Genomic DNA, 18,215 nt, shown 5'->3' with positions numbered 1-18,215 from the left:
CTCTCTCTCTCTCTGGTATTGGGGATCAACCCTTGTACTTGCTGGGCAGGTGCTTAAGCCGCCGAACTATCTCCTCGGCCCTGAGTTTTCTTTTTGACCACTGGTCTCACTGAGTGTATAGCACAGAGATTTCACCAAAATGGACATGCCGATCATTAAAGCTTTCCGACTTTAATGATCGGCATGTGGCCCAGAGCTAGACCCTGGTGCTCAGACTCTGCTTACTGTAGATGAAGCTCTGTGCTCTCCCGGGCCTCAGCTGCATCACTGCCTTTCACACTGATGAACCGTGACTTTCCACTTTGTTTGCAAACAGATCTAAAGACTTTAGATTTTCATAATTTTATTACACAGAAATTGTCACTGCAACTGCTGTTTTGCATTTAGAACCTCAAATCAATTAGTAAAATTAATTTCTCTGCAAAAGTCAAATTGACCAATGAACAGGTTTATCCTATTGCATGTAGGTGTTTAATGCTAAATGTAATGACTTAAATATATGTAATAATTTCTGAGAAATCAGCTCGGCTCACAACCATCCAACATTCCAACTGAAGTCCTTCAGCCTCCCTGAGATTGTGAGGCTGAGGAACTTGGTGCTCGAGCCCACGGGCACGCGGACACTCGCTCGCATGGTCCCACCATCAGCTAACCCTGCAGGAGCACAGAGGCTCACAGATGAAGAGGTGGACCCCCTGTGTCCTGCAAGAGAAGGCTAGAGGTGCTGCCCTTCCTCCTGGATGGGGGGACACAGGCTGGGCCCTTGGGGGCAGGTCACAACACACAGGTGATTCTACTCAGTTTCAATATTTTGTGAAAAAATAACAGTTTTTACATTTTTTCCTTAGAACAATTAACTCTAGTTCTTTAATCTAGAAAAGAAGTTATTTTGCCTATTTAATCCTTATGAGATATATTTTACTCACGTTTGGATGCATTGTGGTCTGTTGATCTATAATGAAGTATTTGCCCTCGTGTTGCTGGGTTTATAGTCTGTAACATTTTGCTTCTAAATTTTATCATTTCATGTGATGATCATATCTCTGTCTTTATTTTATAGGCTTTAAAATTTACATTCAATCACATTGATGTTGAATTCTGTGTAACGTTTTAAAAAACATTTGGAGATGGGTGTGCTATTTCCTGTGTAAGGACTTTTGTAATGTAGGCTGTTTCTCAGTTTAGGTGTTGTCAACCCAGAAGTGGGTGACAGTCTGATTGTTTTAAACTCTACACTGCAGATACTGATTAATGAGGCAGGAGTTTTGGTTCTCATTCAGTCAGCTGTGCAATACATCAGACGGTGACTTCAGGGGACGCACTTAGCACAGGAATGAACAAAAGCTTTGCTTTGGTTTTATTAATATACCAGTTTTGGAGAGACAATGTTTGTATGGCGTCATGAGTTCCTTGGGAACGTGTTACATCCGTTTCTTTCTCTCCCAGGTGGGGAGGATGTCTGAGTTGGCTCTCTTGAACTCAGAGGCCACATTGGGTCCTACAGCCCCAAACCCCTACAACCGCAAGGCCCAGGGAAGTCTTAAAGGGCAATGGGATAGGGTGTATGACTGCTCATGGGTGGAAGGTTTCCTTGCAGACTGATGAACATATTCAAAGATTAGAGGACGGTGAGGTTGTACAGCTCTGTCAATGTTCTAAATACTGCTGAGCTGTAAACTGAAAGCAGGGATGCCTTGAGATGGTCTATTCAACTAAAGTTGTTTTTAAAAATATTCTACTCTGCGACTTCTGTTCTTTGGAGGAGCTCCTGCCCTCACCTTCAGCGTGGATGCTGTCTCCTGGCTTCAAGCACAGATGCTTTGGCTTCCACTATGGATCCTTTTGCCTCCCTTGTACTCTTCAGCTTTCTGGTACAGGCCATGGACTGAAACCTCTGGTCTCCAGTGTGCAGACAGACCCTCTGCTCCTTTCCTCATCCAACTTTGTCGGTAGTCATTGCATGCTGATCTTGTACTTCCTCCTGCATGTGCATATCTTGTGCTGTATCTGTTTCTTTAGTGAAACACTGCCTGACACAGTCCTGTCTTTCCAGAATCCCTTACCCTGAGACCTTATCAGGATGGCTACCTGTCTTTCCCTTTCCTTTCCTCCCCTTCCTTTTCCTCTTTACAAATAAAGTGTCTTCCTTTTGTTAAAAAGAATGTAATGGCTGAAGTCATTTCTAGGGTGCCTTCCCATCCCAGCCACAATACAGCTCCCACCACCACAGAAGACCACTACCACCAATCAATATTCAACACTCTGCACCTACATTGTCACCTCTACCAACATCAACTCCACTACAACCTCCAAGCTGCTCACCACAGCCACACCATGGTTGTCATCACTGCTATCATCTCCCTCCAGCTTGGTCACCACCATTGTCACAGCTGCCTTCAGTGCTGCCAAGACCATCACCTGTACTGTTACCACCATCCAGAGCATCTCTGCCTTTGCCACTGTCAGTGTTACCAGTGCCAACTGCACCTCATGCTTAATGCTACAATCTCCATCCCCAGTGCCACTGACTCCACCCTCACCACTCCTACCATTGCCTCTACCACCTCCTCCATCAGCACTTCACCCGCCTCTCCCACGGCCTCCAGCACCCAACCGTTATTTCCACTACCCCTGCTATGTCCTCCGCCTCCTACCATCACCACCCCATCTTCCCCACCTCCACCAGCATCTCCATCACCTTGACTCCACCCACCTTGCCCACCACCTCCACCATCTCCACTGCCCACCTCCACAGAAGGGCAAGAGCTTTTCCGAACGGAAAGAAGTTTTCATACATTAGCTCATTTCCCCACACAGCCTGTGTGTCTCAGTCTTCTTTACAGGGCACGCTTTTGGTGAGGTGAAGACAGTATTCTCAAGGTCAGAATAGACTTGGATTTCAACTCAGACAAACCTGTGTGTCTCAGTCTTCTTTACAGAAGAAGACTGTGTGTCTCAGTCTTCTTTACAGGGCATGCTTTTGGTGAGGTGAAGACAGTATTCTCAAGGTCAGAATAGACTTGGATTTCAACTCAGACAACGTCTGTTCTTTTTCAAAGCCCATTGATTAGTTTGCAGAGTTGTAGAAATAAAATATGTCTAATCAAGAGAAAACTTAATAAAGGACAAAAAAGAGAAAGTACCTTATGCTTGTGCATGAAACCAAGGATAAATACTTACTCTGGAAGGCAAAGTTTAAGTTTTATTTTTAATTTATAGGTAGAATACAGATTTAATTTTTGAAATGCATTTAAATTAATGGAAAAATGAGGTTAAATCTGAAAAAAAATCTCTCAAGAATCCATAAATGCAGGAATTTTGTAAATTAGTCCAGGGACTTCAGGGTCACTGTCAGGTTTTGGATGGTGGCCTGGAAGATGCCTGACACCCTGTGTTAGGAAGGTGTGTGTGTATGTGTGAGAGTGTGTGTGTATGTGTGTGTGTGTGAATCTGTGTGTCCAGCAGCCAGCTTCACATCAACCCTCAACCCCAGGCAAGGTTGTCCCTAATGCACAGATGAGCGTGGATAACCCCTGTGCAGCTCTGCTGGAAGCCTGTGTCCCTGTCAGTGAGGGAGGCCCCAGCCTGTTCCCCTTAGAACAGGGAAAACTGTTTCCATGTTGTTAGTATGAAGAACAACTGCTGAAATTGAAAAAAAACCCCACAACTATTTGCTTTCATTAAACCAGTTAGCAGGGCCAGTGGTGGGATAGGAAGGTATGAAAAGGCAGCGTTCAGGGGCCTGGAGACAAAAGCTGAATCTGAGTTTGCATGACATCGGAGAAGACAAATTTCCCAAGGACCTGCTCTGGCTGTAGCCTCCCTGTCCAGTCCCAAGCAGCTCCGGGTGTCAGACCTGAGCTCAGTCCTAGGTTTCCCTGACCCATCCTGGGTGTTTGTTTTGGATTCCCGCTCTGTTGCATGCCCTGACTCCCCTCAAGTCCCCAGTGAAGAATGCTCATCTCCTGTGGCCTTGAACCACTCCTGCTCTGGCCAACTCTGCACATGCTCCACTCCACAGGCCCTTCCTGGAGGCTCTGGAAGCAGCTCTCCTCCCGTAGGCCTCAGGGATCACGGGTCGCTTCCACTGTCTCTGGGGTCTCTGTGTAGTCAGTGCTGGCTTCCAGGCAGTGTATCACAAGTCTCCAGGATGTAAAGTTCCTGGAATTCTGGCCACACCCCTCCCTATCCCACCTTTGGCTTCCACACAGGGCTGTGGACAGTGGGTGTTATCGGAAGATGTTCTCGTCAGAAAGAGAGGAAGAATTTCCGAATGTCTGAATGAAGGGCCACAAAGGTGATGGCTGGCTGGCATATTCTAGCTGTCCGTGTGCAGCCTGACTGGGAAGCAGGCTTTAGACTGGGTGCAGTCAGAGGAGGGGTCAGACTTATTCCCAGGACCCAGACGTTGGACAGGGATCTGGCTTGTCGTGATGGAAAAGGAGTGCTCAGCAGCTCCTGGAGTGGTCCAGGAGCCAGGTCCCTCCCCCTGCGGAGATGTTCTGCTCTGCCTTAGCAAGGCAGGCTACCAGAAGGGTCACCTGTCCATGCATGCAGCACTGGCGGTGGGGGGGGGCACGGCCTCCCTGCCTGGCCTCCCTGGGAGACAGGGGACAGGAGCTTCTGCACAGCAGGTTAGGTGCAGGAGTTTCCCTCCCTAGAGGAAGTGCTCTAGACAGAGAGGCTCCAGCAGAGCCGCCAACAGGGTCACCCATGGAGCTGGAAGAGCAGATGACAGCAAAGCTCATCTGGACAGCAGTCCGCTTCCTACAGGTCAAAGGCGGACTTCGCAGCATACACACAGGGAGGAATAAACAACAAACCTAAGGGTTCCCTTCTGGTCCGTGTTCAATAATTCAACCAAATGAGTTCCTTCCACAGGCAAGCGCTGTGATTGCAGGCTGCTTCCACAGGGAAGCCTCTTCCCCTTCTCGAATCCTGATGGGCTCCAGGTCTAGGAAAAGGCTGTGCTGCTCTGTTTCCATCACTCACACAGGGAAGGCTTTCCACATGGTCAGTCTCATTCTTCTGTTTCATTTACCACAGCGCCCAGCAACAACCCCAAGTGCTGGCACTTCTTTCCTTCTCTGCCCGGTGTCCCCTGTGCAGCCCCCTGCGTCCCCTGGACAGCCCACGCTCAGCCTGCCTAGTGCCCTTTCTCCTGCCTTTAGATCCCTCCAACCGGGGTCTCTCAAGGGACCTGCTCTGATCTCCATGACAACAGCAGCGCCGTGTGGCTTGTCTGCACAGTCTTCAGCGACTATTTCACATGGCCTTGCGAATCTACCTGCAAGCTGCCTGTGGTGGATCCTGTAAACATGGATGTACATATGCTCTCTGCACAAGTGACTGTCATAGGCGTTGGTCTCCTGGGTGGCCCCATCCACTCTGGCACACTCCCTTTTTCCTACCTGCATGCAGTGGGCTTTGCCAATGCACCTGTTGACCAGAGTCAGCCGCACTGCAGAATTCTGTATCTGAAGAGTGCTGCCCTCCTCTGGTATGTTGAATAATTCCAGTTAAACATGCACTGAAAATTCCCAGGCAGACTCCTATAAATTCCCAGGCAGACTCCTATAAATTCATGGAAGGTGTTTGCTGACTTTGGGTCTCTTTTAGGACAGCGGAGTGGCTGCGTCTAGCCTGGCTCTGCTGGCCGGCATGCATAGAAACCACCTCTCTGAACAAGAGCATTGGAGGGAAGAGAGGAAGAGACTTGAGCTTCAAACCTGCTCTACCCAGGCTCCACAGTCAGGGCCTTATGAGTGACCAGTGGAGATACTTGTGATGCCTGTGCTCGGGAAGGGAGGTGTCCGTTAGGGCAGAGGACTGCCAGAGCAGGGACTCTGCTAAGCCTCCAGGGGAGGGACTGCACCACCAGGCCAAGCCATCAGGAAGCACAGTGCTCTTGGGGGAGGGAACAGAGCCCACCCGGCTGCTCTCAAGGAGAGGAGAAGCGCTCAGAGCAGCCCTCAGGGAGGGAGGTGTTTGTGCTCTGGGACTGGGGAGACCTAAGGAAGGTGCAGAGCCTGCAGACTCTGGTCCTCAGCACTTAGCAACAATACCACCTGCAGATGGCAAGGGAGGCAGGACGTGCCCTGCTCCAAGTGTGGTGTTTACACACTGTGGATCACTACTCTGCCATAAAGAAGGCCATGGTTAAGTCATGGGTAAGAAAATGGATGCTTTGTGAGACCATAACGTGGAATGCAATAAATCAGACATACACTCTTGAATATTGCATGGTTTCTATTACACGAGAAACTCAAATTATAAATAATGAGCAAATAAAAGAGGGATGAGAGGAAGCAGGGAGAGAGCTCTCTCAAATGGGCAAGGAGGTCAGGAGATAGTGGAGGGGAGGAGTAAAAGGAGTTCATATATGTAAGGTACACATTCCAGCCCCAGGATGAACACGATCACCACAGACTATGAGCACACACTAGTTAAAATAAAAAGAAATTAAAAAGCAGCATGGCTTCCTGGTGTTGCTTCTATGTTTTTAAAGGGATGTGACATTTAGCAGAGGAAGAGCTTTTTGAGCTATGAGAGGCCAGCAAGCCAGCCCCACCACCCTTCTTCCTGGTGGCCAGGCTATGGAGGACAGCTGAGGATGGGGAAAGCATCGCCCAGACGGGGCCTGGTGGGGTCACTCACTCAAGGGCTTCTCTGTACAGCTGTCCACCTTGTCCTGCACCCATGCACAGAGAGGCTCTTGTTTCAACTACAGGAGCTTCAGGTGTCCATGGCAGGACTAGTACTGGGGGGGGGTGAGTCTTAGAAAGGGACAGGCAGGTGGCTTTGTCTGCCCCACTGGAATGGTCCCAGTGTGGCTAAACGCTTTTGTGTAGACCAACGTGGCCACACGGTACATCTCCTGCTCTACTTTTCTTCTTTGGAGTCCTCACTTCTACGTGTGAGAGACACATGTGATCCCAGCACTCTGGGAGGCTGAGGCAGGAAGTTCCTAAATTCAAGCCCAACTGGGGCAACTTAATGACTAAATGAGACCCTTTCTTGAAATAAAAAATAAAGAAGTTGTTATGGCTTGCCTAGATGTCTCCCTGGAGCCTTATAGAGTCATAGTGAGGCCTTTAGAGTGTAAGATTGGTTCATGGTGCAATACTCAGGTTAAGGGTGCTAGGATTAAGGATGGGTGATTACTAAATCAATCCACTGATTGGATTGGCACTGACCTGATCCTGATAGCCTGTATGCAACATAAGGGACAAAAAGAGGCTCCTCTTGTCCTTCACTTGCTTGCTGTGCTGCCTTCTGCCCACCATGAGCTGTTTCTCATCAGTGATGCTGCCTTCCACACCACCCTGCCTTGGAGGCAGCCAACTATGGACTGAAACCTCTACAAATTATAAAACTAAGTAATTCTCCCCCCACCCCCCATAGCTTCGGAAGGCAGTATTATTTTGTCTCAGCAATGAGAGAAAAGTAATAAAGATAGAAGGGCTGGGGATGCAGCTCAGTGCACAGTCCTGGGTTCAGTCTCCAGTACTCCAAAAGCAAAAACACAAGCACAGCAGGAAGGACCAGACACCCGAATTCTTCTGCTATCTCTACACAAATGAACCTTAAGTGGAGGTGTCAACTGGAGCCTGCAGTGAGTAAGCCAATGTGCCTGGCAATAGGCAGCTCTGTGTTATCAGAACTGAGCTGTTTCCTTGTGTGATGATGTCACCCTCGCTGGCAGTGAGTGTCGCTGGCTAAAAGTACTCTTCAGATTACTGCATTTATTTAAATGCCTAAATACTTCAGTTTAGTATTGTGGAAATCACACCTCACTTTAATTATTCTAAGTGAGAATTCCACTCTCTTTGAACAGGTTTTGGTGAGAGGGTGAGGGATCTAGGCATCTAGGGCACTGAGCCTCTGAACTCCCCCAGGATTCTTATTTTTTTTTTATTCTTATTTTTAGTCTTTTAAAAAAAATCTTTATTTATTTATTTATTTGGTACAGGGTCTCATTAGGAAGTTCCAACTTGTAGTGATCCTCCTGTCTCAGCCTTCCTAGCACTGGGCTTATGGGCATGTACCACCATGCCCAGTTTCAGTGGGTGGCACGGCATGGGGGCTAACACAACATGAGGTACCAGGGATTGAACCCAGATCCTTGCTCTTGCCAGGCAGGTGCTTAAACCACCAAGCTATCTCCCCAGCCCATGAATGGGATTTTTTTTTTCTGAAAACAATTCTTTAGTGGTATGATTTTTAGGTACTATGTTAAATACAAATGATCTGCAATCTGCAGTTTTCAATTTCTGAGTTTCAATCAGAACAAACTCTGTAAACTGTGTGCTTATGCAAATGCTTTTGTTTTGAAGGGGCGTGGTGTAGGTGTCAGAGAATGAATCTTCATTGCCATTTGCTTATTTTCATTTTGCTCAGATGCATTTATATGCTCTCTCATTCCATGAAAGCACTGCTTTGTGTCTTTAAGTCAAACTATGTGAAAGCCCTAGGAGCCCTCTCTGAGGATGTGGGAACCAGTGCAGATGGCAGTGGCTCTTGGGGGTTACGTGTGCGGTGCACAGGTGCTGGGATCCCATAAAGCTGTCATAAACACATTGCCCTTGACCTTGTAGCTATGATAGGAACCCTCACACCACACAGTTGGTCCATGGCATGGAGAGCACATCTCCGGTGCCCCAGCCTGAGACACAGATGCGTTAGAGCCACGGGGACCCAGCCCTTCTTCAAGCCCTTCTCCCAGCTCACATTTGTGGTTGTCATTTCCTTCCTCTGCAATGCGATGGGCAGCCCTGGGGAGGCGAGGTGGACGGGGCATGCTCCCTGCAGCATGGAGCTCACAGAGCAGCAGATGGGACACACAGGTGGCAGTGCAGGAACATGTGGCTGTGACTCCACAGTCATTGCCCAGGGCAACAGGCAGCAGAGAAGAGGGAGCTAAGACCTCTAGCACAGAGCTTCACCCACCTTCATGGACAGTCACGTGCACCTGCAGCACTGAAAAGCAGGCCTGGACAGGGGAAGTGACCCTGTGTGTAGAGTGGAGAATGACCCAACTGGGATGAGGGAGGTGGGCACGGCTCAGGGCGGAGGGATGACAACCCCATGTTTGGGATCAGCCCATGCTGGGGCCTGGCAGGTCCCAAAGCGTTGGTCTGCATTGTGCACACCACAGGCAGCCTTTGCTGGACTTGAAACATTTTAAACCTGAAACTTCTCTTTGGCCAAAAATTTGGCTAAAATAAAAAGGGAGAGTTGCTGATTTTGTTCTACAGGATGGGTTGCTTCAGAAGGACTCCATTGTTGGGGGGGACAGTTTAGCTTTCTGTCTGTGTCCAGGGTGACAGGGGGAGGCTGCAGTGCCTGTTGCTGCTGAATCTGGCACTGCTATTCTCCTTGGTGAACCCACAGTGGTTCTCTCCTCCACTTCCTTCCCCTCTGTCCAGTGCCTCTTTGTATTCTGAGTGGTCATCCTGGCATAGTGTGTGAGTCACACCCTGGCTTCCCAGTATTTGGGGATTTCCACCATGGCCGCCTCTCCTGAGCTCTTTTTGGGGATGACACCTTCTGTGCACCTTTTATGTTGCCTCACATAAGAGTCACATCCTGAATCCTCATGCCTTGAAGCAGAGCATCTCGGAATCCACACCTTCTTCTCCTCACAGATCCACTAGCCTGGCTGCATTCTGATGCCTTTGAAAGCTCACTGTACATCAGCAGGCCAGGCTGCCTGAGGCAGCAGATCACCAGCCCATCCATGGGCTGCGCCGCAGCAGGCAGGACATATGGCGGGAGAACACTGCAGTGCAGCCAGGTCCCATCTGGTGAGTCAGGCTCGCCCTCACAGCCACGACATCTTCATCCCTTGGCTCCTAGGAAAAGTGCCTTGCAGCTTGCTGCTGTATTGCTGCCTTCTACAGAAAGAACCTCAAATGTTACCAGCTTTATCACTGAGCTGCATGTTCTGCGACAGACACATCTATCACATGGGACCCAAAAAGCTTTGGAGACCACGGTGATCCTGGGTCTTTTTCAGCAGCAAAATGCAAGAAAATGTGTGGAGCAAGTGAGAGAAATGTCACAGTCTCTAACTCAGGAGGCCGAGTCCATGCTCTGCAAATCGTGTTTGCTGTGTGGGCTGGATGCACGTGGGTCACAGACACTTGTGCCTTCTGTTGCCAGTGTGAGCACAGCACAGAGGCTGGAAGACCACGGTCCAGAGCTTGCTGCGCAAACTGGGCAAACCACATTCCTGGCCAAGGGGTTCCTCAGCCATAGAACTGATTTTATGACAGACACTAGTCATCAGGTGGAAGAGCCAGCACCGGGAGGAGTGCTCACACTCACACTCACACTCACAGTCATACACATGCAGGCCCAGCCAAGGATTGCAGCGGTAACAGGCATGGTCCACTGTGTTTCTTGGCCACTTTCTTCTCTGAGTGAGAACATGGGGTGTGGGTGAGGACGGGGGAGGAGAAACTGGCCACTCAGTGAGAAAGACCTAGGGCTGGGGAAGGCTCAATCTCGCAAGAAGCTCTCCACGTAGAGCAGACTTGGGCCATGGAGACACAGAGCCCCAAGGTACCCTCACGAGGGGCTTCCCCCAAGCACTGGCCTGTGAGGGGCTTGCTCCTGAACACAGCACAGCATTGTTTCCTTCAGCAGAAGTCTGCCCACAAGCTATGTCTGCTGTGCTCAGTGTTCTCCTGTGGCGACCACAACTCCTACAGAGCTGCCTGTGCCCTTAGGACATAGCCCAGCGAACCAGCTTGTGGGCTGGGAGAAGCACAAGGCCTTCTGGGGGCACATGGCTGACTAAGACCCAGCTGGGGGGACCATCTCCCGCACTGGGCCTTGCCACTTAAAAGACATGATCAGAGGAAAGATTCTCCTGGGGTGAAGTCAGAGAGCAGAGTCAGGAATATCAGCATGGAGACTGGTTCTGAGAACCTTGACCAAGCACAAATAATAATAATAGCAAAAATCATCTTCATCATAATAATAGCAACCACAATGATAATAATACAGTGGCACCTTGGTTCACAAACTTGATTCTTTCTGCAATTCTGTTCACAAACTGAGCTGCACAAGAAACAAATCGAGTTCAATGGTTAGACTTAATGTTGACATTACAGGAAAATGTGATTTGGCTCTCGTTCAATTCAGTCTGTAATCAGACTTGTGGAGAGAATTAAGTTTGTGAACCAAGGTGGTACCTCTGTGCTAATCAGCAGTGTCACTCTCAGTAAGTACAGAATCTCGTGTAATGATTTTAAGTGGGAAAACAAGCATGTTCCAAGTCTCATCAGCATGTTTTCATCAGTGATGGACCTCCTGGACCACTGCACTGGCTGTGGTGATTTCACCTGGTGACACCAGGACATCTTAATTTGAGTAATTTAGAGCCAGGAGATAGCTCAGTGGCATAAGTGCCTGCCTGGCAAGCGTAAAGTCCCGAGTTCTAGCCCTGGTGCTGCAAAAAAAGAAAAAAAATGTTTGGGGAGCCAAAAAGCTCAGTGGATTAAAGTGCCTGCAAGCAGATGCTGGAGCCGGAGGTTCAATCCCCGGGGCCAGCCCCACCCCTGGGGCGCGCTGAGACCGCAATTGAGACTGGGCGTGGTGGCGCGCGCCTGTAATCCCAGTACTTGGGAGGCTGTAGATAGGAGAATCACTGAGTCTGAGCTAGTAGTGAGACCTGAACACGCTGTAAGCCCTTCCATAAAAATACAGAAAAAAATAGTAATTTGAGTAATTATACTTGCTGATGATGTCACGATGATGGCATTACCTAAAAAATGCATTTTCCACAATGAATTCTCGGTGTCCAACAATACAACTGTACTGAAATTTAGGAAAAGGATGAGCAAATTAATTTCCACAAAGCAAAACTTTCATAAAATGCTAATTTTGGCATTGTGGCACTTAAGAAAGGCATAGAAGCCCCACACCCGGGAAGGTGGCGGGCATGCGCATGCATGTTGTTTACCTTCCAGGTGACCCTGATGCTCTGGGATGATATAGGCTCCAGGTGGACTTCCTGAGGTGGGCCATCAGGAGCTGTAAGGACCGAAAACCCACAGACAGGTTAGACAGGGCTTCCAGGGCGAGCTGCACAGCGGACGCAGTTGTGGAGAGGCAGCGGCCCACCCTGGAGGACAGTGCCCCTGGAGAGGACCTGGGGACCCGCCACAGGACCCCTCCCCACATTCCTCCACCAGCTCTTTAATCAGTGCAATGCTGAGCAAATTAAGGGCAAAACAGGAAGCTGGGAGACAAAACTGTGTGTTCTGTTGTTGTCTACGCTTCTGGGTTCTGCGACACCTGGCTTGCTCTAGGAGGCTTCGTGATGTAGTTTTGCCCTCCTCAAAGTTCTCAGAGCTACTAGGAGGCCAGGATACCTCTGACTTTGGGTCTCTTGGGTCTCTGTAGCTCTCCAGACTTTCATTTAATAGTGTTTGTGAACCAGGAACTCACAGAAAAAGCCGAGTTGAAGAGGGAAACAAAGTCTTCAACTCACACCAAATGTGGGTGCAGAAGGCTGAGTGGCACGGGGGAGGGGCAGGGTATGAAGTAACCTTGAAGACGAAATGAAGGCAAATAAAGACCTTCAAGAGAAAGGGTGGACTGGGGGCGGCCACGCGGGGTAGAATCCTGGGAAGAGGCTGACTTGCTTGCTTGCATGCTAAAGGAAGTTTTGAGCAGTGTCATGAAGTAGTGTCTAAGCCCAGGAGCATATAAATCTCCAGCCTAGGTCCAATTCTGGGTTCATTACTTATCAGCTGTCTCATGTTTTTGTTTGCAGGTTGTGTAACCTCTGTGACTCAGTTTCCTTTTGTGTGTGACGATGGAACATAACTTATGTTATTGGGCTGTTACGAAAATAATGTTCTCAACAGATACAGGTAAACACGGAGGAGAGAGCGGGGAGGTTAAATAGGAGGAACAGGTGACCTTGCAGGAACAGGGTCCTGCTTGAGGGCAGAAGCGGGATCAGAGGCTGGGTAAGGGAGGGCAGCCAGCTAGGGAGGCCTGGGGTGACTTCCTGCTTGAAGGAAGCCAGTTGAACCCTGATTGACTCTTTCCTCGACAGAACACAGACCACCCCAGGATTCCTGGTGGACTGACTCCAAGCCCTGTGGAGCCCAAATCAGAGGATGCACAAGTGCCTTGCAGACAGCGGCAGAGATCTTCACATCCTCCCCTAGACTTTAAAGCATTTCTGCGTGCCTCAGAAGACCCACACACTGTTACCGAAATGCAGATGGCTGTTACTCCATATGTGCAGAGCATACTATCCAGGGGGAAAGGTCTGTGTGTGCAGAGGGCAGAGGCAGAGCTTTTGGTATTTGCAATCAGTAGCTGGTCAGATCAGCAGATAGAGGAGCTGGGGTGCCAGGTGCCAGTTATAACGAGGACCAGAGCAGGACATAGAAGAGGACAGGAAGGACAAGCTATGGGCTTCTAGATGCACAAAAGGCATGGAGAAAGGGAGTCCTGTGCCCTGCAGTAGAAACCCAGTCTGTGGGGAGGAAAGAGGTAACACGTGTGGCCTTGGGACCTTGGGGGCTTGGATCATGCAGGTAATCAGCACTGGCTGGAGGGATGAAGCAGTGAGCCTGGTGTGCTCTGCACAGATTCTCAGATCACCGTGTTATTTCTTGTCCCCCAGTGGACTCTAAGCTCCATAGCCTCAGAGCCTGGCCATCCTGGAAGGGGTAATGCAACCTGCAGCTGCAGAAATGGAGCATGCACCCACCCCTGCAGCTGACTAGAGAGTAGCTAGATGTTTGGGGTACCACAGCCTCTTGGATTTATTAATCCCTAAAGGATAAAGGGTCTGTCAGTGCTGAAGTTAGTTTCCAGAACAGTGATCGATGAGGCTGGCACACAGCTGGTGGGCAACTGCCATCAGAGCTCCCCACCTGGTCTCCACTCGGGGGCCAGGCCTGAGAAGCAAGAGCCTGTGGAATGGGCTTCTGCTCAGATTCATACTCTGTGGTCACCATGAACTGGGTGGCTCCACCACAGACACCATTCTTGGAAACTGCCCTGAGGCCTAGCAGGGACTTGGGTGCTGGGCTATTTCTACTTAATCATGAGTTGAACAGGAAAAGCCAGGCTGTTAGGATCCAGAGGCAGCCTCCGGGGTACTTTGAGTCTTTGTATGTGTCCAGCTGTGAACTTCAGCACCGGCATCTCAGGAGGTAGGACAATCGTCACAGTCTTATTATTGAGACATAATGAAAATGAAACACCCATGTGATGTTGATGAGGACGCCCTGGATTCAGGCAGACACATTAAGAACAGGCTGTGACTGCAAGCCAAAGGCAGTCTGCACTGGCTGTTGGGCTGGTATTTTCCGAAGGTCCCTGCTGCAGAAGTAGGGAAATGGCCTCATGGTCAGGACAGAACTTACTATTTTCTGGTCATAACACCTTGATTGCCGGACCTGCTGATACTTTAGTTGTGTGTTAATAACTCATTCATGGGATATTTTTTCATTTGGATCTCTCTTCTCTTGAAAAATAAACTGATAGACACAGCCAAATCAATCCCTCCAAAATCATCATTGCCATAATCATGATGGTGATCTGTATGCACATCTTAGGGCTATGGCCAATAGGACTAGAAAGGTGGTTTTTTTTTTTTTTTTTTAGAACACTAAATTATCTGCCATAGGCCTGAGAATATCATGAAACCCTTTTTAAATTATAAGAAGAATTAGTGTCCTTTCAGAATTTTGGTGCAGTCTGTGCAGACCCTGAGTGGTGATATTTTCATGGCTTTTTATCTCATTGTAGATGACCCCCGTCAAATGACAACCCTAGGCAGACTAATGTCCCAGCGCTAACATGCTGAGGGTCAATCACTAGGTATTTCTGCATATAAACCGAATTTGGAAATTGCATTGACATTTGATATTTAAGAATTCACTGTGCTCCCAAATCGAAGCTACAGTATGTATAGAAGGCATCGACATTTTATTTTCTTCTTTGGTTTTTAGGTTAGAAGGGTACCTAACTTTCTCCTGGAGGAGGAGAAATTTAGCAGTAAAGATTAATTACAAACGATTTTTTGCAGAATAAATAATTTCTGCATTTCTGCAGATGTCAAAACTGTCCAGTGCATAAAATAGTAACAATGGCCTGTATTTAACATTTCTAATATTTTTAGAAAGACAAGGCAGTGCGTACCAGTCCTGTTCGGCTGTAAACAGAATAATGGCAGCTACTCTAATTCCCATGTCTCTGGTCTCAGCTCATTTTTCTTCCCAGCCCATCGAGGGCCAGCCACTGGCCTGTGTGTCCTCCCTCCACCACCCACGGAGCCTCCTGCTGCTCGCCCCATGCTCTGTCGCTTTGGAAGGACAAGAAGGTGAGAGTGTTGGCCTGTCTCCGAGCTCCGACAATACTCTCTGCCTAGCCACAGTCACAGTTCCTGGGGCTCAATCATTTACTGAACTGGCCTGAGCCACAGTGGCAGGGCTAACTCCTAAATCTCACTCTAGTTTCCTGCTGAAAAATTGGATGAGAGCCTACTATGTGCTGGGCCATAATCAAGGCAAGTATTGGCATGCAAAAGTAGATTAAAAGTCATAGAATAAGACCAGGGAGCCTCCATGTGATTTCATCTTATGTTGATTCTGATGGATGTCAGTGGGTGGGAAGCAAATATGGCCAAGACAGGGGTTAGTAAGAAGCTAAACAAAACAGCTGACACCCAGGGCAGGAGAGGCTGGGAACCTTTTATCACCATTTATGAATAAGCTACTCTTTCCTTTACATTGTATTTATTTAGTATCTGCTATATGCAAAAAACCATCCTACTCGCCAGCAGTGAGTGAAACAATTTCTTATCCATGTGGGAGGGGACCAGAAATGGACCCCAGACACAGTAAACCCAAAACTTGCATGATATTTTGGAATATGACACATGCTATTTTTTTTTTAAAGGAGTGTTTGTGGACAAAGGGGGCCAAATGGGCCAGAATGGGTGGTTGGTGGAATTTTAATAGGATGTTTGGGACAGGATTTATTGGGATGAAGATATTTGAGCAAAGCCTTGAAAGAGATGAGGGAGGAGGAAGAACATTCTAGAATATTCTAGAACAATCTAGGAGGGCCAGAAATATGCTCATGGTACATAAGTAAGAACAAAGAGGCTAATTATTTCTTTAAGTTTGAGTTCCTAAGTTTTTCTAAATCAAATAAAGGGAGGTAGCTAGTTGCAGAGGCAGCTTACTGAAGGATCCATAGGGTACAGGGTACCCTCATTCCCATGGATCCATAACTCAGTGCCCACCATGAGAAACCCACTGAATGTGTTGGGACCTTTCTGAAATTCAAGCCTTTCATCCTGCGGTGGTTTTGTGAAAATTCAATGGTTTTTCAACGGATTCATGCTTACTTGAACTCTTGCACTTCATGTACAGATTCATAATGGACATGATGAAGGATCAACCAACCCATATTCAGTCACAAGTCTCAAGGTGACCTTTGACCTCTTGAGGGCAGATGCTAATGGGGAGCTTGGTCTTTGGAGAGGATCAGCTGTGACTGCGACCTGCTGATCACTGTCAGCCAGACCTAGGAAATCCAACACACTGCAGTCCATTAAGAGCTAAGCTCATTACCTCTGACACCACTTCCACTTACTCCCTCCACTTCTCTTTTCTGCAGGCTCTGGGTTGTTCAGGGCATCAAGAAGAAAGTGCTAAATGGTGTGATCTTTGCTACCCAGCTGATCTCTGCAGTGAAGTGTATTTAAGTGGCATGATAATATATTTATGCACTTTCCTATAAAAAATAAACTCAGTGTTGTGGTGTTGGGATATGTATAAAATGACAGTGATGTCTGCTTCTGAAAGCTTCACACTACAGATCCAAAGCTAAAAGTTCCATGGTGGTGAGACCTGAACACCATTCTCAGGAAGGGGCCCATGGCAAGTATTCCCGACTCTCAGGGCCATGTACAGTCTCTGTCTTGTGTTCTCCTTCTAGATCTAAAAGTGACCTCTGGCCCTGCAGCCGAGGTGTGATCTGAGGGCTGCAGGTCACTGTCTCTCAGGGAAGGGAGGGTGGGTGAATTACATTAGGATGTGACCCAAAGGGCTTCACACCCACCACTGGGCTCCAGCTGTTGGGCAGGAATGTGAGGAATGCTACAGACCAATCTGAAATTTCCAGGTTTTAAATATTGTGAGGCTGCAGAGGAAAAGGAGCCTTCCATACTGGTGGTAGAAGTGGAAGTTAGTGCAGCCACTGGAAATCAGCGGGGAGATTCCTTGGAAAACTAAAGGTTGAGATGCCATTCAACCTAGCTGTTCTTCCCTAGGCATCTTCCCCAAAGGGTTAAGGGCATCCGGTTACAGCGGTCCACACAAACTCATGTCTATAGCAGCACAATTCATAATATTTCCCATCCTGGAAGCATCGGAAGAGTCAATGAACAGATGAAGGGATAAAGGACATGTAGTGCTTATATACCAAGGAGTCCTACTCTACCATGAAGGGGGATAGGCTGCGCCCTTTGTGGGAAGATGGATGCACCTTGAGACCACAGTGTTGACTGCAATAAATCAGACACGCACGTACAAATGTCACATGATTGCTTTTATGTGAGAAGTCTGAAGTAAGACTAAAGAACAAAATAAAAGATAACAGGAAGATGGGAGGGGAAGGAAGCAGTAGAGTAAGTTGTAAAATGTTGCTCAGGATGGCTACAGCTCCCCAAAAGGTGTGTCTTAGACACGACTTTGGGGAATGGCAGCTGCATCTGCACAGAGCTGCTGCATCGGGGCCTGAGGGGGTGGGGGCAGCGGCCTGGGCTCCCTGCTGTCAGTCCTGCCAATTCCATAGCAGCACAGGGATCAGCTCTGCTTTGCAGGTGCTTCTCCTCCACGCCTCGTCCCATCCTCCACATCCCCCGAGGGTCTTAGGACTGAAGGAGAAAGGTTGTGTGCCCCAGCTCAAATCTGAGAGGCCAGCAGCTAGCCAGAGGGGCTGCTTCTGCATCGGTCTACAGAAATGTCAGGCAGGGGCCTTGCGCATGGGCACCCGGGGCTGTTCACCTGGCCGCCTGGCTGCCATGGCAACCGTCAGCTGCCAGAGCCCACAGAGGAGGAAAGGAAGCAGCATCCACTGCAGCCTAGGAGCCATCCGGAAGCATAGTGCTGTTGCCCTGCGGTGAGACAGTACAGCATCAGACAGGGGTTGGGGAGAGGAACTCT

The 18,215-nt window shown here is 48.6% G+C and overlaps 1 protein-coding gene across 1 annotated transcript in view; it reads right to left on the bottom strand.

Annotated features, from left to right (window-relative positions):
• The window catches only part of Dscam (DS cell adhesion molecule), a 643,291-nt gene that overhangs the window by 99,733 nt on the left and 525,343 nt on the right, over positions 1–18,215 (bottom strand). Inside the window, exon 16 of the mRNA XM_004631794.1 lies at positions 11,972–12,042. Coding sequence (XP_004631851.1) covers positions 11,972–12,042 — 71 coding nt within the window. The remainder of the gene's footprint in view (positions 1–11,971; positions 12,043–18,215) is intronic.

This window comes from Octodon degus, unplaced genomic scaffold (assembly GCF_000260255.1).
Source record: "Octodon degus isolate 3935 unplaced genomic scaffold, OctDeg1.0 scaffold00045, whole genome shotgun sequence".
Classification (NCBI taxonomy): Eukaryota; Metazoa; Chordata; class Mammalia; order Rodentia; family Octodontidae; genus Octodon; species Octodon degus.
The sequence above is the reverse complement of the archived record's forward strand: the minus strand, read 5'-3'. Positions and strand labels throughout refer to the sequence as shown.